The sequence below is a fragment of the Lepisosteus oculatus genome, chromosome 14 (genome assembly GCF_040954835.1).
Source record: "Lepisosteus oculatus isolate fLepOcu1 chromosome 14, fLepOcu1.hap2, whole genome shotgun sequence".
Lineage (NCBI taxonomy): Eukaryota > Metazoa > Chordata > Actinopteri > Semionotiformes > Lepisosteidae > Lepisosteus > Lepisosteus oculatus.
In genome coordinates this window covers 50,067,868-50,089,496 of record NC_090709.1, presented here as the reverse complement: position 1 = coordinate 50,089,496, position 21,629 = coordinate 50,067,868, and the positions used below count along the sequence as shown (strand labels likewise).

Here is a 21,629-nt window from a genome sequence, read left to right as displayed (position 1 = left end):
CTGTATGTAATCTGTCTGTAAGTGAAAGAAATGGGTTGTGAGCCATTGTGCTGGTGCAGGAGCATGGAGATAGGCATCGTCTGGTGGGTTATTATTATTCAGGACCCCTTGATGCGGTGGCCAAGGGGCTGTGTTTATGTGTTGTGCAGGCTACCTGCCTGGCTGTATAAACTATGAATAATCTGGTGTAGAACTAGCAGACCGAATGAAAATATTTAATTGAAACTTGTAAATATGCTAAATGGAAAATTGTAGCAATTTATATAGACTGTATATATACATTTGGTGTATGCTACAATTTTGGATGGCAGTGAAGGAATAGGGATTTCCCCAACATGGAAGGGACTCCAGTCAAGAATGCTGGGTTTGTCTCTGAACTGTTAGAAGCTTTGCAGCTACTGGCTGAAGTAGCTGTGGTAAAGTATAAATCACATAATAAAGAAATGTTTCCAGTAACTCGAGGGAACAACTTTGCAGATGTAGCTGTCAGGTGCACAGTCCAGGTAGAACAGGAGTCTGAGACCCCTGTGAGACCTCTGTTGGTGAAAAGGGGACAGCTACAGGATATTCAGGCTGAGGCCTCTAAAGCAGAGAAAAGGACATGGTTAGAAAAGAGTGTGGTGCTGCCAGCACACTGGACGCTCTGCATGCCCTCACAGCCTAATGCCCTTTGTAGCTCGACAAATGCACTCTGTCGGACACCTGGGTGGGGACCGTGTTTGAAGCAGTAGCCACTTATGTGGTAACTCAATGTGATGCTTATCAAAGGAACTCAACTACAGTTCAGGTGCAGGTGCTACAGCTCAAAAGGCCTGCTCCTGAGAAACCTTTCACGCAGTAGCAAATGTTTACAATTTACAATTGTAAAGGGAAACCTTGGCTCTTATCATCTGTTTTCCCAGTGGGTTGCTGTCACTGCCTCTGTGTCTACCAAACACTTGATGATGGAGATAAGCCCTCGGTGGGCACTGACCTACCGCTTGTATTATGATCAAGGGACAGGCTGTGGCTGCATTATTCGGGGTGAGATGGACTGAGATCACCCTTAGTCTGCTGGAACAGTGGAATGAAGGAACAGAACTCTAAAAGATCGACTAGACATCAGACTGAAGGAACGCCATGGAATGCGGGCTGGATCAAACAGAACTGTGTAATAGAGCCTGTTTGATGTCATCACAAGCCAATCAACAAAACTTCCTGGAGGGATGAATTTGGCTAATGGATTGTTGAATTTGCTAATTCTCTATTGTAGTATTGTAGGTTGTTAATTGAAGTGGTGCACGGGGCTGGTGAAAAGGTGCTGGACGCTTGGAGACCTCCAGTAGAGGGAAGACACGACCTGATACCTGGCGAGTGGGGTGTAGGTGAGGAAGATATACCCTGCCAGATGTTGCAACCCTGCTGGGAAGGACCATATCAAGTGCAACTGACTACCGACTCTGCCATCTGAGTGACAGGATGAGATCGCTGGATCTACGCATTGCGCCGACACCGAACCACTGCACCAGAGACTGAGTGAACATTAATTATTATATTGTAACTGTTTCTGTGTTTGTTGAGCTTCCTGAGGGGGGATGACAGTGTACCTGTTAAGTGTAATGAGTTTTACTTTTATAAATGGGGATATGGAATCAATACTTTATCAGTCAGCCACAAATAATAATCGGAGCTCATGTTGGGATTGTATTGCTATAAAAGATGCTCATGGGAGTAATCCCCTTTGATAGAGGTGATTATTTAGGTTTACTGGCATGGGTAAATAGCCCTGCTTTTAGTCTGAGTGTAACTCAGATGTATTAGAATGGAAATAACTGTATGCTCCTCGCTATAATCACAGTTTTAGGCCATTCTCTATTAGGGTGATAGACAGCTGTTTAGGTGAGCAAAGACTAAACAGTACTTGTATTCTAGACAATTATTAGCAAATGAATGACTTAGCAAAGCACATCTATGATGAAGAAAAATATATATCATAATTATAATCCAGATAATTGGGGCATTGGTGCATGGCTACAGTCTGTGCTAGGAACCTGGAGAGGGTCTCTGGTTCAATACATATTTGTGTGTCTGGTATTATTCGTTATGATCATACTGTTAATATCCTGCTTGAAAAACATGTGGACTAAAGCTGCTGCTTCTGTGCTTATTGTACGCCCTGAAGGGATCATGAAGGTCAAAAAATGATTTCATGGGAAAGGTTCTCTTATCTAGTGGCAGAACCTGATGGGTAGAACAATATAGTTTTAAGGGGGGGTTACCCTTGGGAGTGATTCCTCTAGATGCACATTATTATTATGATTTGTTTGTTCATAATAAGATGTTTTGCAGGAACGGGCCAATGAGAAATTTTACAACTTCAGCTAGAATTGTTCTGCAAAATGGCACAGCTGAGGCAGTGGAACAATGTGTAGATTTTTCTAAGAGTTATTACTCTTCTGGTGAAAGACTTCAGGAAAAAGAAGTGGTGTTCACTCAGGTGGAGGGGGCCGTAGCAAGGCTGCTGACCACTGCGACTGCTGTGAAAGTCACGGAAAGGGTGCCCTGAATTCATGCTTCCCACTGTAAAAAGGTCACAAACGAACTGAGCAACGCGCAGGAGTGATGTCTCCACAGGGATAGATGGGGATCACATGCTTGGGACTGATGTGCCCAGCCTTTTTCCTTTTTATGTGGAAGCCTGTCACCACCCAGAAAGAGGAAGAATCTAAATGCGAAGCCTCTTTGTATACAGACTGGCTGAATGAAACTGATAATGAGGGGGATATGAGTATAAACTTATAAATCATACTGTAAAGTTAAAGAAATTTAATGCATCTTGTTATGTATGTGCTTTAATGCCTCATTCTACAGCCTCACCCATTTCTCTCCTGGTTAGAATCACTGTTTGGGCCAGGGGGAATGTTTTTCTTTAAGTTACTAACACCGATTATAGTAGCTGTGATACTTGTCTTCCTGTTTTTGTGTTGCTGTACGACATATATTATTCCAATGCTTTGAAATATGGTAATGAATATGTTTGCGCATCAGTATGTTCTGATAAGAACGCAAGAATCCGAAGTATGGGAGCCTCCTGGGAGTCCATATTGTAACGCCCTCGCCTGGTGGTGAGGAGGAATCGCCCCTAGGCGCTCGTAGTACCGCTGGGCATGCTGGGAGTGGTAGCCGGGGAGAGTCTGAGGGTCAGCACGATGACCAGCGGCTGACCCTACCTGTGTAAATAATGTCCTAGTAATTCTAGTGCCCTGTGTAGTCCTGTAAAAGTATAGTGTATTGTTAGGTAATTACCATCCTAAATGTGTGTACGTGTTCCGTCAGTCTCCTCATGTGTGTGTAAATCTTGTGTTTGGTTTTGTGTTGTTGTAAGCGAATAAAGCTAATGCTTGTTTGTTAATTGCTTCTCCACTTGTCCTTTGTTCTGAAAAGAACTTGTAAGTGCTTCAATAATTTTTACTCAGCAGCTTATTAAAAACAGCTCCCGTGATGTTCAAACCGATTTTTTACACAGAACACTGACACAGCTTTGCGTTCTGAATCTCTTTTTCTCGTGCGTTAAATTTAATGTGGCACAATGCACTGGGATAGGGGTATTCTGTTCACAAACCAATAGCATTTAAACCACAGCACCCACAATGCTGCAAGTAAGTGTTTTGCACACTAAGCAGAGAGCGATGTCTTTCTCGTTAGTATAGTGGCGAGTATCCCCACCTGTCACGCGGGAGACCGGGGTACATCAGGACGGCCACAACGTAAAGTACTGACCCCTATACGATCACGGCGAGTTTCTGATACACACGTGGCAGGGCGGAAAAGGCTGTGCTCTCTTCGTGTGACATAATTCGGGAAAGTCCTGACGTTGCATTTCAACTGAGCCCCAGTATACATCGACCCTTCGACACTGAGTGACAACTCTCTTGCGTGTTTTCTCATATTTATGTAGTTTGCTTGCATGATGTCCGGTTGCTTGCTCCGGTCTAGCGGTTAAGATTAAAGGTTTTCACCCAGGCGGCCCGGGTTCGATTCCCGGTATGGGGACGTGTCAGTTTTGCCTCCTGCTTTTCAAAAGATCAGCACCGTGTACGAAGGAGCCGCATTAAACTACTCGAACGTGCAAAACGTGCGAGAAGAGGGGGCGCTTGTTTCCAGCTGAAACTTCTCGCGTGTGAGACGAGCTGATCATCGCTGCAGGAGATGGGAGGGTTATTCTGGTAGACAGGGCTGACCTTTGGCAATAGGATTTATATTCTCCAAGATAATATTTGCACTTTCTGGAGAGGCGATTTTCTCCACTTCAGTAGCCCGATTTCGTCGATTGCGTAGAGAGGGCTGTAGAATGTGGCGCCGCCTTTCCTGCTCCGTCCATGACAGGCGTGCTGGTCTCTGGAGAGAGAGCACGGTCCATCAGCGCACTCCAATAAAGGCACTGGAAGCAGCTGAATCACGCTGGGCCGCTGGACACCTTCTTACCACCTTTCCGTAGTGTAGTGGTTTTCACGTGCACCTCACACGTGAAAGGTTCCCGGTTTGAAACCAGGCGGGAACAGACTTCTTTTGTCGCCACGCACAAAAGGGGATTGGGGATTCGCCTAGCGCTGTGATCGAACAGACCCACTGGACCCACCTCTTAGTGTGGCGGGATCTGCACAGTGCATGTCACAGCGCATCCTGCTTTCACTTCAAGGCGCGTCCTGATGCACCCCAGTCTCCCGCGTGACAGGTGGGGACAGGTGACAGGTCCTATACTAACGAGGAAGACATCGCTCTCTCCGACCCCCGGCATCGTGTCCCGACCCACCGTGCTGGAAGCCGACGCGTGCTGTGATTCCTTTACGGAGCAGAAATGACAACCGAGGAGCCGAGAGATCATTTCAGCATTTCGCGTCTGAACGGAAAACACAAACGACCAACTCGGAATGACTTGCCTTTGACGCTTCTCAAAGCGTTCTTTGTGCATCGAACAGACCCACTCACCTCTTAGTGTGGCGGGATCTGCACAGTGCATGTCGCAGCGCTTCCTGCTTTCACTTCAATGTGCTTCCTGATGTCGAGTCGTGTGCCGTGCGGAGGCTCTGAAAGCAAGAGCAATGAAAAGGTGCACGACGCTGTGAAAGAAAACAGAGAAGTGAAAGGCAGTCATTTCTCTAAGGATGTGAAAGAAAAGCTACTGCCCGTCGGGGAATCGAACCCTGGTCTCCCGCGTGACAGGCGGGGATACTTGCCACTATACTAACGAGGAAGACATCGCTCTCTCCAACCCCCAGCATCGTGTCCCGACCCAGCATGCTGGAAGCCGACGCGTGCTGTGATTCCTTTACGGAGCAGAAATGACAACCGAGGAGCCGAGAGATCATGTCAGCATTTCGCGTCTGAACGGAAAACACAAACGACCAACTCGGAATGACTTGCCTTTGACGCTTTTCAAAGTGTTCTTTGTGCACGACGACTGCGCCGCCTAGCAGATACAAAGGGGTTGTACAACTTTGAACTAGCAAATGGAAGAGGGCTAAGCCCCCTCTCTTTTAGCCCAGGTTCGATCTGTCTCCCAGAATCACCAGGGCGCACACACACACACACCTGTGCCGTTGAAGTGCTCTGCTTCATTTCTAAGGGCAACTCAACATTCACTCCTACCCCGAGTGCAGAAAAGACAGCATCCACAGCAACAACAGCTCAGGTCTCTGCACAGGAGCTAAGCTGCCCTCATCTCCTCTGCTCTGCGGCTCCTGCGGAGTGGAGTCCTGCCTGGAGTCGTGTTTGCAGGCGGCAGCTCCCCGCGCCCTGTCTGGGCGTCGTGTCCAAGAGCTCCTGGGAGGAAGAGCGAGCCCTCCCACTCGGGGGCTTTTCCACGGTCTGTGTGAGGAGGGGCGGGTGTGTCCAGTAGCTTATCGAGCGGAAGCCTGGGGCGGCGGAGAGCTGTGATCGTGCAGACCTTGAGGTGTCACCTCTTTGTCTGCTTTCCCGCCCCCCCTCCGCCCAAGCTCTGCTCCAAAGTAGCCCGGCAACCCCTCACACCTGCACGTGTCACAACCTAAGGTGCGGTCATGAGACACCCATGGGGTGCCGTTCTGTTCTTGCTAATTGTTTCCTGCCCGTCGCAGGCAGGAGTCCATGCGAGGAAGATGCGCTGGACAGAGCTCAGAGGGCGCAGCTGGGTGGCTTTCCTTCTGAGTGACGTTCCTGCAACACTCTCCCGCTACTCTTGGTGCGCTCATGCCACAACACAGGAAGGCTGGAGCAGGTGGCTGTGGGCTTTGCGCACTGCCGAAATAGCTCAGTTGGGAGAGCGTTAGACTGAAGATCTAAAGATCCCGGGTTTCGGCATTTTGTTTCATCGCGCCCTTTGTTCCTCTCTCCAGCGCCACCTACCTAAAGTGACGCGTCCCTTTCTCAGCCCGAAACGCAAGCGAGACACCAGCAGCAGTCCCTACAGGTTTCCGTAGTGTAGCGGCTATCACGTTCGCCTAACACACGAAAGGTCCCCGGTTCGAGACCGGGCGGAAACAGCCTCGTTTTGCACGCTCCTGTACTTCACAGAGGTCTTGAGCGACCGGTCATTTGTTCCCAATGTATTTCCGGTGCCTTCGTGCACTCTTGTACCAAACGCACGTTCCTTCTGTACGCGGAGCCGATCATTTGCAATTGGGCTGTGCCGATAGACCAGGACGAGCTCTGTCGGCTCAAAAGCAGCGCAGGACCTGCAAGAACAACAGAAAGATTAGCATCCAGCGGGGGCCTCTTAGTGAGCCCAAGAGCTCATCAAGAATCGGCTCCAGCAACAGGGCTGGGCGCATTGTTCCATTCTCCGCCCACTCTCGGTGTAAACAAGTCCCTCCTGGTCTCTGCTTGAAATGCACTTTCCTGCGTTTGCTTTGGTGTAACTGGCTTCCCCTGCATGGGCGAATGTGAAGAAGATCCTTAGTAAGTCATTGAAGAAAACCGAGAAGAGGTCGGAGTGGCCTCTGTCGTTCATCAACGATCCAGTCAGGCAGTACTCCTCTGTAAAGCGCCGTTCGTTCACGTCGATTGGCTTTTTTTTGCCTTCATTCGTGCGAGTCGTAAAAGCAGACGCCCCTATTCTGCCATGACCCGGATTCGAACCGGGGTTGTTGCGGCCACAACGCAAAGTACTGACCACTATACGATCACAGCGAGTTACCGAGACACACGCGGCAGGGCGGAAAGGGCTGTGCTCTCTTCGTGTGACATAATTCGTCCTGACGTTGCATTTCAACTGATCCCCAGTATACATCGACCCTTCGACACTCTGAGTGACAACTCTCTTGCGTGTTTTCTCATATTTATGTAGTTTGCTTGGTGGCGCAGTCGTCGTGCACAAAGAAGGCTTTGAAAAGCGTCAAAAGCAAGTCATTCCAAGTTGGTCGTTTGTGTTTTCCGTTCAGACGCGAAATGCTGAAATAATCTCTCGGCTCCTCGGTTGTCATTTCTGCTACATAGAGGAATCACAGCACGCGTGTTCAAAGAAGACTGTGATATTCGGTGCGTCTTGGATTAGACGAGATTAAAGAGTGAGTAGTTTTGTTTTTCTGTGATGTAATGGGACCAATGAAGAATGTGGCATTCAGACTAATGTGGAGTATTTGTTTCCTTAGGGAAATTGCCACTACCATATACTGGGGCATTAGGACCCATATGGACCGCAGGGTGAGCGCCCAGCGACAGAAACCAGACGGTACAGTGTGTCGGGCTCGGCCGCGAGCAGGACAATGACTTCACTGAAATGTTTAACTGATAAAACCCAAATGAACCAAACCTGTATAAATTAGTGGTGGAAAGGAGTCTTTTTATATAGCAAAAGGTCCCTGATCCTTTGGTAAGAACGATGGGTATATAACCCATTGTCCTCAATATTAGAAATGAATCCTTGAGCACTGCTGTTGTACCAACGGTCCATAAAAGCCTAACATTACCCTTTCTTGCATAAATTGTAGAACATGCCGTCACATTTCAGTTGCACCTCAGTAGCAGTTTGATCTATTATCACCCTACTCCCCACCTCATAACCTTCACTCTTCTAATTCTGGTCTCCTAATTGTCCCCAAAGCCCGTCTACACTGTATGAGTGACAAGGCCTTCGCCTGTTATGCCCCCAAGCTCTGGAACTCCCTCCCCAGGGATAGCAGAGTCACCTTCCCTAAACTCCTTCAAATTCAGACTCAACACCTTCTTCTGTAGAAGAGCCTTTACTGAACTGGTTCCATTCTTTACCCCTCTGCTTCTACTTTCCTTAGTACCACCATCCATGGTCTCCTCTGTCTATTGGAATTGTGTTATCCTGTGTATTCTTATTGTAATTATTTCAAGTGCTTTGCGAAGCCACCTTTGGAACCATTATATAAAATAGTTTATCCTAAATCCTTGAAGCTTTAATAGGGCAGTGCAGTAGGGCTAAAAATTGACAGCCTTTGTGGGCCAGCAGGATTTGTGCAAGTTATAGGTAGTCACAAAGGTAGACTAGGATTCACTTGAAATTCATGACATGGGACACTGAAACAGTGGAGAGGCTTTGTGTAGTAAGCGTTCAGTCTCAATCTACACAGTCTGTGCTGCTGATAGAGGTGGTTGTGAACACCTGTCTTGCCAGTCAAGTACTGGGATCTCCTGTCTCAATCCTAATACTTCCCATAACTGTCCAATACTGTGAAATCAACACCCATAAGACAAGACCTCCAAGATTCTAACTGTACCATTATTCACTGATGTTTGCGCACCAGTATTGTTCCTCTGCTAAGGAAGGGAAGGCCTACTTTACACCAAGCCCCTGTTGACAATTCCTTCCTTGTGTTTCTTTTAGTCAGTCTGTGCAGCCTAGAATGGGACACCAGATCTCACTCTTACTGGGCACAACAGTAGCAACTCACACTCCATAAGCACTACCCCTCTCAGAAACGGGAGGATTTCCAGTAAATTGAACACCTCTGTCTCTCCCCCAGTAAAAAAAAGGCACACTGCCCTGCCCAAGGAATAGTGCGGCCATCTTCCCCCAGTACAACGCTTTATTACTCCAGCCATTTTCAGTCCTCATTGGCAGCAATACGGGAAGCATTCTTGAAAGGGGAACCCCCACAAATACTTCCCTTGAATTCCTCCACCCCATTCAAACCTATAAACCATAAAGAAACAAGGGCAGGCAGAAGGGTCTTTCACAGCTTTATTGAGATGTTGCCATTACAAGGCAAGTGGAGGCAGGAGAGTCACAAGGGCCAGGCTGGAGCCTTCATTCAGGCACCTGGGGAGGAAGAAGGAGAACAATCCAGCTGAACTGCAGGACACGCACCCCTACAGGAGCTCCTCCTGCCAGACCCTACCTGTCCACTGGCCAACATCTCCAAAGTCATCTGCTCCCACCACATCCTCACTGGTGCTCTCAGCATCCTCACTGGAGCTCTGAGGGTCTCCCTCCACATCCTCACTGGTGCTCTGAGGGTCTCCCTCCACATCCTCACTGGTGCTCTGAGGGTCTCCCTCCACATCTTCAGTCCAGTCAGCTCCCACATCCAGAGGAGCTTCTACTGGTGCCACAGCCACCCGGCTGCTGGTCACCAGGCTCCTGGTACCTGTGGACAAGCAACACCCAGGAGTGAGGGATCTGCTATACCCAGAGTCCCACAGTGATGCTACTCATCTAAACAGTCCCTTTGTCCAGCATGGGATCATTCCTCAGTTGTCCAAGCATGGTTGTCTCTTGGGCAGAGATGCATCCACAAGGGATAGAGAACCAGACCCACCTTCATTCCAACTGCCAGCACACCTGGACTCACAGCAGGCACAGACCTCATGGTCACCATACAGCTCCTCCCACCTGGAGGAGAGGAGGACAGGTGAGGCCTCCACCTGGCATGTCCCAGAGCACCCTCAGCTGGCTCCTTGCAGAAGTACCTCTTAGCCTCCCTGTTGTAGGTGCAGGACTTGGTCCTTGGTGTTGCTTTAGCAGGAGCCACAGCCATGACACAGTGCATGTACAGCTCAGTCACTTCATGCTGCAAGAGGGAAGGTCACAGCATTAAGGGATCAAGGCCAATAGAGGACAGAGAAGGACCTTCTGCCATCAGTGAAGGCAAGCTGGCAGCTCTAGGCACTACAGCTGCCACAGTCTGGTTCACATCTAGATCATGGTTGTGAAAGCAGACCATGGATCAGTAGAGCAAGAAGGCTGAGCAGCCTTTGAGAGCAGTACCTTCCTGGACAGCTTCTTCTGGAAGAGGAAGGCATCAATCGTGAAGCGGAGCACATCCTTCTGCTTGGAGGGGACAAACCTGGACAGGCAGCCATCTGCCTTGCTGTCCACCATGCACCTGGGGACAAGGACAGGGATGAACCCCTGCAGGCTCTCGGGGCTCCTGCCCACCTCTTCTCCCAGAAGGGGCCGTACCCCAAGTTGTCGATCACAGGGAAACGGGGCTGGGAGTGCTGGTCTGGTTTCTCCGTTACGTAACACGAGTGGATGTACAGCCTCTGCTCTGCTGTGGCAAAATAGGCAGTGGCCTGGAAGTACATGGGCTGACCCAGGAAGTACTCATCCTTAGGAGAGAGCCGGACCCAGCGGGCTGGAGAGAGAGAGGCAGCATTACACCTGCACACAACACCCCCTGCAGGCAGGAGGAGCCACTCACTCAAGGAGCTTACAGTTGGTGGTGAGCAGCACAAAGCTGTGTTTGTTCTTCAGGTCCTTGAAGAAGGTCCTTCTCCTGGCCCACGTGGGGACATAGCCAACCTTGTAGGAGTAGTGGAACCTGCAGGACAGAGGGGATGAGGGGCATCTGGACACTTTCCTAGCGGCTTCTCAGCAGCAGAGCCCTGCCTACCTGTTGTAGGAGCACTTGACAGGCACAGAGAAGGGAATGAAGCGATGCACAGGTGCACTGGAGGAGGGCGGGGCATAGCGGAGAGTGTTGGAGTACACCAGGCGGCCCTGGACAACCTGCAGGGTCACAGAGGAAGGGATATTCCCAGGAAAGGCAACCCCGACACTGGTCCTACAGCTCACATTGATACACTGCCTGTAGATGAAGACCTGCTTACCGATCGCTCGGTGCCGCACTCGTGAAGCCCGTAGATGAAGTAGAAGTAACTGCGTGTGGTTCGGCTGACGCTGCAGTTGCCCAAGGTCACCTCCGATGGCCGACAGCTGAAGCCGAACAGGAGCCGACTGACCCTCACGTACATCCTGCTGGAGTCACACCACACAGCCACTCCTCGGGTGCCCCCGATGGCCGGGCGAGCCGGCTGCCGCCCTCGCTGGGGAGGAAACAGGACGCTCTTGATGTAGGCGGGTAAGGGGCGGCTGCCGGCTTCGGGCTTCATCTTCTCCTTGTCGAAGTAGGGCGAGTACGCGTCTCTGGACACGGGAAGGCGGCGAAAGTCGGGAGCCAAGGACTGCGAGTCGTTCTCGCTTGCAGACAGGTCTTCGGAGGGCGCATCTGCCAGGTTCAAGTCCTCCAACTGGGCTGCGTCTTCAGGAGCCGGGAGGTCGGCCTGGAGCGCCAATTCCCGAGAGTCCCAGCCAGCCGGCCCGGCGGAAACCAGTGCGGGGAGCCCGGCCCCTGTGCACAGGCACAGCATAAAGAGAAACGAGCGCATCACCAAATTAACGTCCCGCTCAATTGCTACAGGAGTAAAATAAGTAAACCACAAAACTGTTGAAGCAAGAAAGCATAAAGTGTGAACGCGGTGACTAGGTTTTTATACTGGCAGGACCTGCTACCGCACACCTGGTCACACTACCGCTCAATCAACACAATCAATTACATACAGAGATCCGGATTGTTCTCAGCGTCTAATTAGAACCTGATTTCAGTCTGAGGCGGGACTCCGTGAAGCCGCCTGAACATTTTCCCGTGTGTATCTGACCTCAGCGGAGGAGTTCCACGCAATTTCGACAGAATTAAATCACCCACACGTGTAAAATTTGCTCAGATTAATTTATTGTTCAATTAGTTTCTAATTTCCGAGGAAAGTGTGTTAAACTCGCTGTCAGACAGAGTACGGAACATGCGACACGTCCGTCCACACTTTCTTTTATCGAGGGGGCTGTTCTATCAACACGTACCGCAATGAAAATAATTTTACTATTTTTCATGTGTAATTGCATGTCATATTAAAATGTGTAATACAAGAATTTCTTTGCTTCCCAGTAAAGAAATACTGATCAGCTTTTGACATGATCTGATAATAATTTGTCTGATTTTCCAGAGATTGCTTTTGCTTCGCAGCACTGAGAACCTATGGAAACCCGTTTCCGCCAGGGAGTAAAAAAAACGCACTATGGTATCTCAGAATTGTGACTTAGAATCATAGAATTGCGACCTAAAAACTCAGAATTTTGACTATCTCTCACATTTGCGACTTCGAAAAGCCCATATTTCATTGTCTGACCTTTTGTTATTGTAACGAATTCGGGTTCTAGGGCTTGTGCCCTCTCCGCTCCCACCCTACTTCGTGCCTCACTCTATTGGCTCAAACCCAGGTCTTGCTAGCTAGAACCCGAATCCGTTACAATAACAAAAGGACAGACAATGAAATATGGGCTATTTCGAAGTTGCAAATGTGAGATATAAAGTCGGAGTTGTGAGTTACTAAGTCGCAATTCTGAGTTACTTAGTCGGAATTCTGCGATACCATAGCGCGTTGTTTTGTAACTCCCTGGCGGAAACGGGCTTTCATACATTTCAATTAGTCTGATCAGTGCAGGACAAGTTAATGTAGAATCATTACTATGTCTGTCTCTTGTTTGTATATAAATGAATGTCTTTGACAACTTAATGTTAGTTTTTAATTTAGTTTTACGATGTAGGTCATGTGTTAACATATGCACGAGCATACGAAATGTCTCCCTCCTGATTCAGCTCATGCTCCATAGGAGAGAAGAGATTCCTCCTGCTTCTCGTACAATCATATCAGAACAGAAGCCCGTGTCGCCCAGCTCTGATTCAAGAGCGACTCGCATCTTCAGCCCTTTTTTTATTCGTGATCCTAATTTTCTTTAGTTATGATCAATATTGAACTTTTTCTAAATAAAACGACAATAATCAAACATGCAGGCAGACTTTTAAAAAGTATTAGGAGCTGACAGGGTGCCCCTTTGGAATAGTTGTCAGAAAATGTGAGAAAAGGAAAGGTACGTAAGCTCTCACACACAGCATTAGAGTTTGGCATCTGATGGAAAAAAAAAAAACTACCTGTCTCCCCAGCATTTAACGGTGCTGTTGTTTTGATTTTACATATTGTTAGCATTTTAATGAATTGTTAAAAGATTGATACACAAATCGCTAAATAAGAAAACGTAAAAACCCTAGCTGTAAGCAATTGGCCATTCATATTCCTGAATTTTAAATCCCTGTGTTTTTCTGTATCCGAATGCCTGGTGCAGCTAATTTGAAAGCAGAGTCTACCATTTACAGAAGCGTATTGTTGCCACCAAGGAAAAAAAATCCTGAGTTTACAGGAGTAAAGAGGAAACAAATGCAAACACCGTTTAGAAAAAACACACACGTCTCAGGCCTTAACCATGACAAGGATAGGATTTGAACCTAGACGAGCAGAGCACAATGAATTAGCAATCCAAAAAGTGACTCCTGTTTAACTTTCTTTTCGCTTGCTCGATTTGTAGTACGCTCCTAAATCCTTACAACCGATAAACAAAACGGCTTCATGTGCCACAGCATTCTGCTGCAGGTACGGTTTGCACCGTGTATTAGGCGAACCCGAATTAAATATTTCAAATATGTGAAGAATTTCATGAAACCTGAAAAAAGATCACAGCCAATGTCAGCAATTCAGACCCTGTAGGCACCTTCAACAGAACAAAACGATCTGAAGCCGCAATAATTTCATAGAGTGTATTATGACACTCTAACCACGTTGTTGCTATTACTGCTACTTCTGCTGCCGTTGCTTTAAACTCTACTCAGCGGGCAAGTAAAGTTGTACAAGGAATAGACTACTTTGAGCCGTCCAAATTCCATTATGTGAATTTAAGCTTTTTTTTTATTAATAACAGCATTAGTAATACAATGCGTGCTCAGAAACCTTACTTATTAGCTTATGAAGCAATAGTGTTTCGACAATTTGCTGTCTTCAAAAAGTAAACGCTGAAGTTTTTATACTTCCTTGTGAGCAGATCACCTTTGATTTAGAAAAGGAAAACTTACTCCTCTGTTGCTTTCATTGCAATATCTGAATCGAGACCCAAGCGCTAAGAAAGCTGAAAAACGCAGAAGTCATAAACCCGATTTTAATTTAGACACACATTTTCTAATGCAGCCTTCATTACAAGACAGTCTATTTCTCGAAAGCGTGTTATGTAAAAAAGAGAAAAACGAAAATATATGGATGACAATATTTAAAAGCTTAAGATTTTACTTTTGAGAAACTGTCATTTTATGTATCTAGACGCTTTTCAACCACTGCTTTTTGAACTTTGCTGTGCTTCCTGAATCATTTTCAGCGTTATAAACTGGGTGTGGAAGTAGCGATCACTTTGTAGAGCAGTTGATAGACTGGAGCTGTTCAGACTACTCTTGTTATTTCTTAAATGCTTCCATCATTTTTCTTTCAGGCTAGGACGCGAGTGTGTACATGTGTTTGGTTTTCGTTTCACTGATTCCCATTGAAGATTTGTGAATTAACAAGGAAAGAATCAGTTGCCTCGGAAAGCAGAAGGTTTGGTTCTCAACGATCTTGAAGACACGCCCATGTAGAGCAGCGTGTGATGATTCGTACTATAAAAGACCAAGTGCTCAAAGTGACGTCTGTGTTTGCCGTTGAAACTTTTCATCTCGGGCGCACTTTTAGAAAGCAAAGATAGAGCAGTTGTGTTGAATCACACTACGACAGCTGTCAGCAGAGTGGCGCAGCAGAAGCGTGCTGGGCCCATAACCCAGAGGTCGATGTATCGGAACCATCCATTGCTATACACACCGTCAGTCTAATGAAGTGAATTTAAGCTGATCTTTTTCTTTCGTGTATGTGCAAGCTTCACACTTACTGTATTCGTTAATCTTTACCAATAGCAGATGCCCAAATGTATCTTTGGTTGTTCTGCGATCCTTCATAGTTTCCTCAATTCCTTCAAATGAACATCCATATCAAAGCAATTATATATATATTACAATTAAGGTACATATTAAAAATATCAACGCACATTTCTATAATGCTCATTTAATAATGATTGTCAAGGATTGTCAAGTTCTCCAACAAATCTGTGTTCTAATTTTAAAATATTTTTGCTAAGGATACAACGGGTGTATAAATGAATTCTCCCAACAGCCAGTTAAAGAAAAATTCCACACCTGAGGATGGTTTTCTTGGACATTGACTTAGGTACTGAATTGTTTACTTGTTTTAGTTGCACACGAGTAAAACACGAAGATTTCCTGCAACATTCAAGAGGGTTTGCGAAGAAACCCCTTCAATTTTTAGCGGAGATTATGTTAACATCATCACAATCTGAAGCACGTCCCTGAGTGCGTTTGACCCACCAGCCCTTTGTTTAACAGCTGCAGAGGGACACATTCCCGTTGCTTTTCACAAATCACTGGCATTTTTTTGCAGCATTTCTTCTGTCCTGAGAAGCAAGATTTGTATTTTATCTTTCAGAAGTTGTATGAATTTCTTGAAGTTCAAAAACAACTTGTTCCTGAAAAGAAATGAACACTTGCTTCAAAGTAAATCAAGACGTATGTGTCTCTTGCTGTGTGTGCTCTTATCTGTCCATCTCTCTCTCCTCTTCTCTCTGGCAGTCTGTGTAGAGTATCTGAAGGGGATGTAACACCACTTGGAAAAGAAGAAAAATTCTCAGGAAAAATTCTCAGGAAAATTCTCAGGCAGAATAAAAAATCATTATTCTTTTCTCAGTCAGATTCATTGCTCAGACTCACACTCAGACAGGATCTCAACTCCGTACTGCTCTCTATCCTCACAATCCAGAACCAGAAGATATTCAGACAATCAGTGCTGCTACATGAACAATATCAGACAGAACAGCCTGGACTCATGTCACATTTCCCCCTTTTATCCTTCCTCCCAGCCCTCTTAGAGACATAGAAAAGCCCCTGGTTCTCCTCTCTGTGAACTGGGCTCAGGGGTCACTGATCTGGCAGTTGTGGGCTCTGTTCCAGGTCGAAAGCAAGAAGGTTCTATTAACGCTTTCCAGGACTTCCAGCCCTTCAGTATTACTTTCTTTACTGTATGTCAGCCTCCCAAAATGTTTATAAATGTTTTATAACACACATGAGTGTGGAATTATCTTATTATTTATATATAGTATTTATGTAATAAACACCAGTAGTGACAATATGATCAGTATATTGATTATTTGTAGCCGATTGTCCGATGGTCGTGTCTACAATAGTGACCATTTGACCAGTCTGTAGCTCTGGGCAGTGGGATTCAGATCACACAGAAGACCTGTCTGTGTGTGATTCCACACCAGCCCTGGGATTCAGCTACTCTCACAAATGTCTCACAGACTGTCTTATAAATTTACAATTAGATGAAGTCATGTAACAGTTTTACAGATAATTTAAATAATCAGACAGCAGTTTTGGCAGTGGATACATCTCCACATGGGGGAAAGGGACAGTAAAATAGTAAGGAAAATACAAAAGAAGAAACTGAAATATATGCGCTCACTGTAAAGTACGAAGAGGTGGTCAGACAAGCAAAACAGCTTTGCGGATAATGTGAAGTGACATTGTTTTGTGTCAATCAGCTCATGGATTCAGCTTCATGTGCCTTAAGCTGTGCATGCCTTCATGAAGACTCTCTTTAAGATGATTGCACCTTTCATTGTCAAATCGCCTTCTTTGGATACAAAAGTTGCACCAATACTAAGAGAAAGAATGAGGAATGGCTTTTATCAAGCGATTGCAGTGTTTGTTTGACTGAGGATCCTTGTGTGCTGAACTGGCCTCTGGAGAAGTGTAGTGCAGTAAAACAGAAGGTTTGTGTCACTCAAGATTGTTACAGAACAGAACAATACAATTACAATACTTTTGTGAGAGTAAATATTACTGGTGCATCACAGTTCTTATAATGGTGAAAACAGGAGCACCTTCTCTACATTTTTGACTGAAGTATTTAAACGGAAAGAAATACTATCACTATGCAATTCATAAATGCAATTGAGCTCCTCTAAATGTTCTAGTCTGATGAAACAATGTATAGAATTAGGTGACAATATCGGAATTCATTCAAATGCATAAGATTAATTTTCAGCAACAAAAAAAGTGCTTGGAAATATTTTACAAGAATGAAACCTTACATTCACCTAAATAAACATTCACCCTCTACATTAGCAGAGAACAGTAGGACAGAAGGTTAGTGTCACTGGACACTGCGTCAGAGAGGCTGATCTCTTCTCCCTCATTATGCAGGCTTACCCACTCATGATGAACTGTCCTCCAGCGATACTCAGCTGCCATCATCGACTCAGACATGACGTTCATGTACATATTATACCTTAATATGGCACTGCGTTACAATGATTTGATCAAAACAACTGGTGAATAAATAATAATCAAATATTTTTTTCCTTTCTTTTAGTAGCTAAAGACCAAAAAAGAAGCATTTATTCTTTTCCTCTCCTACCAGCCCTTACAAGTCACCCAGTTTTTAGTTTAGAGCTGGATTAAAGCTCCAGTCTCTTTGAGGGTTGAGTTGGAATCCCACAGCTGCCAAATATCTCCAACTATCTCAGTGTTAAGAAGCAAAAAAACTCACATTTGCTGCAGAAGGAACAGGAGAATTCGTGCCATTCAGCCTTATAGCGTGATGTCATTTTCTCATTCTCGTTTTTAGATGCTTGTGATCGAATCTATGATCCTTATGAGTATGGTCACCCTCCATAAAGGTAGCACAGATACAACGTGCCACGTTTTCAGAGAATCGCATTAATTACAGGTCAGAAGAAGGCGACAAAGTGTCCGCTAGGCAGTTCAGCGATTTCAATGGTGTTCTCTGTTGTTTAGGTCTAGAATGACACCCGTTACAACCAGGAAACACATAGTGTCAGGCATCAAAAAGACTTCCCAAAACCCTGATCCTCTCCTTGATCCGGTGATGGCATCCAGACATTTCCTGCAACACAGCCAGGATACGGTCTTCAACAACACGAGTGAAAAGCTAATTCCCAACCTTTGCAATCCTTTGCAAAGAAGGACCACATGTGCTCAGTGTTAAATGCACTGTTCATTATTAATAATAATAATAATAATAATCTTTACATTATATAGCGCCTTTAAAGGTGGCTTTTCAAAGCACTTTACAGAATGACAACAATAAAGTTAAAAAATACACAAGATAAGCAGGATGAGAATACACAGTTAGAGTAGACAATAGATGGTGGTATTAAATACAGTAGGAACAGAGGGGTAAAGAATAGTTCATTAAAGGCTCTTCTAAAGAAGAGGGTTTTGAGTCTGGATTTGAAGGAGTTTAGAGAAGGTGACTCTCTGATATCCTTGGGGATAAAGATCCAGAGCTTTGGGGAAAACAGGAGAAGGCCCTGTCACCCATAGAGTGTAGATGGACTGGGGGACAGATAGGAAAACACAATTAGAAGAGCGGAGGTTGTGAGGTGGGGAGTAGGGCGATAACCCAGACAGGTACTGAGGTGCTAAGCCATGGAGAGCCTTATAGGTGAGCTTGAGGATTTTGAAGTTGACAGGAAGCCAGTGCAAGGACTCCAGGACAGGAGTGATGTGATCACAGTCCAGTGCTTATTTCTTTCTTGTGGCTGCTGGTTCATTTTCAACTGTGGACTCTTAAGAAGTCCTGTATTTGACTTGATCAACACCAATCCCTAGAGGATTTCGAAAGGTTCAATAAAAATGACACATGACTCTGGGGGGACTCAAACCCACAACCTTTGAATTACTTCATTCTATCAAGGCCTAGAAGTCCAACGCGCTCTCCATTGCGCCACAGAGCCAGCTGTGTGAAAAAGTGTTTGCCCCCTTCCTGATTTCTTATTTTTTTGCATGTTTGTCACACTGAAAGTTTCAGATCTTCAAACAAATTGAAATATTAGACAAAGATAACACAAGTAAACACAAAATGCAGTTTTTAAATGAAGGTTGTTATTATTAAGGGAAAAAAAAATCCAAACCTACATGGCCCTGTGTGAAAAAGTGATTGAGATTTATCAGTCTGGAAAAGTTTATAAAGCCATTTCTAAAGACCAAAATTACCCCAAGAGCACAGTGACGACTCATCCAAGAGGTCACAAAAAACCCCACAACAACATCCAAAGAACTGCAGGCTTCACTTGCCTCAGTTAAGATCAGTGTTCATGACTCCACCATAAGAAAGAGACTGGGCAAAAATGGCCTGCATGGCAGAATTCCAAGACGAAAACCACTGATGAGCCAGAAAACATCTTGATGACCCCCAAGACTTTTGGGAAAATACTCTGTGGACTGACGAGACAAAAGTTGAACTTTTTGGAAGGTGTGTCCCATTACATCTGGCGTAAAAGTAACACAGCATTTCAGAAAAGGAACATCATACCAACAGTAAAATATGGTGGTGGTAGTGTGATGGTCTGGGGCTGTTTTGCTGCTTCAGGACCTGGAAGACTTGCTGTGGTAAATGGAACCATGAATTCTGCTGTCTACCAAGAAATCCTGAAGGAGAATGTCCAGCCATCTGTTCGTGACCTCAAGCTGAAGTGCACTTGGGTTCTGCAGCAGGACAATGATCCAAAGTGGGCAAATTCTATGCCCGCTTTGATGCTCTGAACACGGGCAATGCTGAGAAGACCCCAAGTGTGCAGGGCGAGTTTGTTCTGAAACTCTCAGAGCAGGACGTGCAGAAGACTCTGAGCAGGGTGAAAATCCGTAAGGCTGCAGGGCCTGATGGGATACCACCTCACGTCCTGAGGACATGTGCAGCCCAGCTGACCACAGTGTTTACGGACATCTTTAACTCCTCCCTGTCACAGTCCATGGTCCCCATCTGCTTTAAAAATAACACTATTGTTCCAACCCCCAAAAAGACAAAAGTGACATGCCTGAATGATTACTGCCCAGTAGCATTAACATCTGTGGTGATGAAATGCCTGGAGAAGCTGGTGTTGTCACACATCAACTCCTCCATCACAGAGTCCCTGGACCCCTTGCAGTTCGCCTACCAGAACAACAGATCAGTGGATGATGCTGTCTCCCTGGCTCTGCATACAACCTTGGAACAACTGGATACTAAGAACTCGTATGTGAGAATGCTGTTTGTGGACTACAGTTTAGCATTCAATTCCATCATACCCAGTCAACTGGTGACAAAGCTCAGGGGATTAGGTCTGTGCAACTCTGTCTGCAACTGGCTGCTGGACTTTCTTATCGAGAGACCACAGGTGGTGCAGATAGGCAATAAAACATCAACACCACTCACCCTGAGCACTGGAACCCCACAAGGCTGCTGTCTGAGTCCAAGGTTGTACTCCCTATTTACTCACGACTGCACAGCAAGACACAGCAACAAGAAAGAATTAAGTTTGCCGATGACACCACTATAATAGGACTGATCAGTGATGATGACAAGTCCACTTACAGGGATGAAGTTGTACAGCTGCTTAGGTGGTGTCATAGCAATAACCTGGACTTGAACATAAAGAAAACGAAAGAGCTAATAGTGGACTTTCGGAGACACAGGCCATACACTCACAGCCCACTCAGTATTGATGGAACGGAAGTGGAAACAGTCACCAGCTTTAGGTTTTTGGGAATTCACATCTCTGAAGATCTAACCTGGACTGTGAACACTGACTCTATCATGAAGAAGGCTCAGCAGCGCCTTTATTTCTTGAGGTGCCTCAAGTGATGGGGGATGCCAATACATGTGTTGGTGAACTTCTATTGCTGCACCATCGAGAGCATCCTCACCAACGGGATCACTGTGTGGTACGGTAACACCTCTTCGCGAGAAAGAAAGGCACTACAGAGAATGGTCAATATGGCCCAGAAGATCATCGGCTGCGGTCTCAACGAGATTAAACAGCTCTATGAGGACCGCTGCCGTGGTAGAATTCTGGCCATCACAGAGGACAGTCACCACCCCGGGCATGAGCTCTTCACCCCACTGCCCTCAGGCAAGAGATATAAGAGCATACGGACACTTAACACTAGATTCTTCAATAGCTTCTATCCACAAGCAGTGAGACTGGCGAACAAATTTAGCCATCCCCCTCGGACCACACCTACACCATCACCATCTACCTCTTTATGATTTCTTATCTATTGCACATCTCCAGTCATTGTTTACACGTCTGTATTGTTTACATTCAAACTGTCTACATGTTTACTTGCACATTGTCTGTTGTTTGTTTGTACATTGTCTTGATGCACTGTTTGCACTTTGTCTTGTTTTTTACACTTGTTTTACAATCGAGAGACTTTCTGTAAGTAAGAATTCCATTGTACCAGTACCGGTTACATATGGCAATAAAGTTCAAGTTCAAGTTCAAAACACACCAGCAAGTCCACCTCTGAATGGCTTAAGAAAAACAAAATGAAGACTTTGGAGTGGCCTAGTCAAAGTCCTGACCTGAATCCGATTGAGATGTTGTGGCATGACCTTAAAAAAGCGGTTAAGGCTCGAAAACCCTCCATAGTGGCTGA

The 21,629-nt window shown here is 45.8% G+C and overlaps 1 protein-coding gene and 2 non-coding genes across 3 annotated transcripts; 1 reads left to right on the top strand and 2 right to left on the bottom strand.

Moving 5' to 3' along the window:
• Nucleotides 1–6,427: 6,427 nt before the first annotated feature.
• trnav-aac (transfer RNA valine (anticodon AAC)) lies at nucleotides 6,428–6,500 on the top strand. The gene has a single exon. It is a non-coding gene; the product is annotated as a tRNA-Val (tRNA).
• A 2,652-nt stretch (nucleotides 6,501–9,152) lies between these two features.
• On the bottom strand, nucleotides 9,153–11,679 carry LOC138243057 (zona pellucida sperm-binding protein 3-like). Its single transcript, XM_069198550.1, has 9 exons — nucleotides 11,038–11,679; nucleotides 10,821–10,936; nucleotides 10,642–10,748; nucleotides 10,388–10,562; nucleotides 10,193–10,310; nucleotides 9,895–9,995; nucleotides 9,744–9,817; nucleotides 9,324–9,572; nucleotides 9,153–9,244 (listed from the first exon to the last, which is right to left on the bottom strand). The coding sequence occupies exons 1-9, from the start codon at nucleotides 11,593–11,595 to the stop codon at nucleotides 9,237–9,239; spliced, it is 1,506 nt and encodes a 501-aa protein (XP_069054651.1). The 5' UTR covers nucleotides 11,596–11,679; the 3' UTR covers nucleotides 9,153–9,236.
• A 7,174-nt stretch (nucleotides 11,680–18,853) lies between these two features.
• trnar-ucu (transfer RNA arginine (anticodon UCU)) lies at nucleotides 18,854–18,946 on the bottom strand. Its single transcript has 2 exons — nucleotides 18,910–18,946; nucleotides 18,854–18,889 (listed from the first exon to the last, which is right to left on the bottom strand). It is a non-coding gene; the product is annotated as a tRNA-Arg (tRNA).
• Between the last annotated feature and the right edge of the window lie 2,683 nt (nucleotides 18,947–21,629).

Excerpts from the sequence above, each read along its gene's own strand:
- LOC138243057 (XM_069198550.1), bottom strand. The coding sequence starts at position 11,595 with ATGCGCTCGTTTCTCTTTATGCTGTGCCTGTGCACAGGGGCCGGGCTC. Across the intron at positions 10,311-10,387 it reads CCTGTGATCGACAACTTGGG|GTGCATGGTGGACAGCAAGG; the intron begins GTACGGCCCCTT and ends CCTTGTCCCCAG. Across the intron at positions 9,573-9,743 it reads TGCTGGCAGTTGGAATGAAG|GTACCAGGAGCCTGGTGACC; the intron begins GTGGGTCTGGTT and ends GCTTGTCCACAG.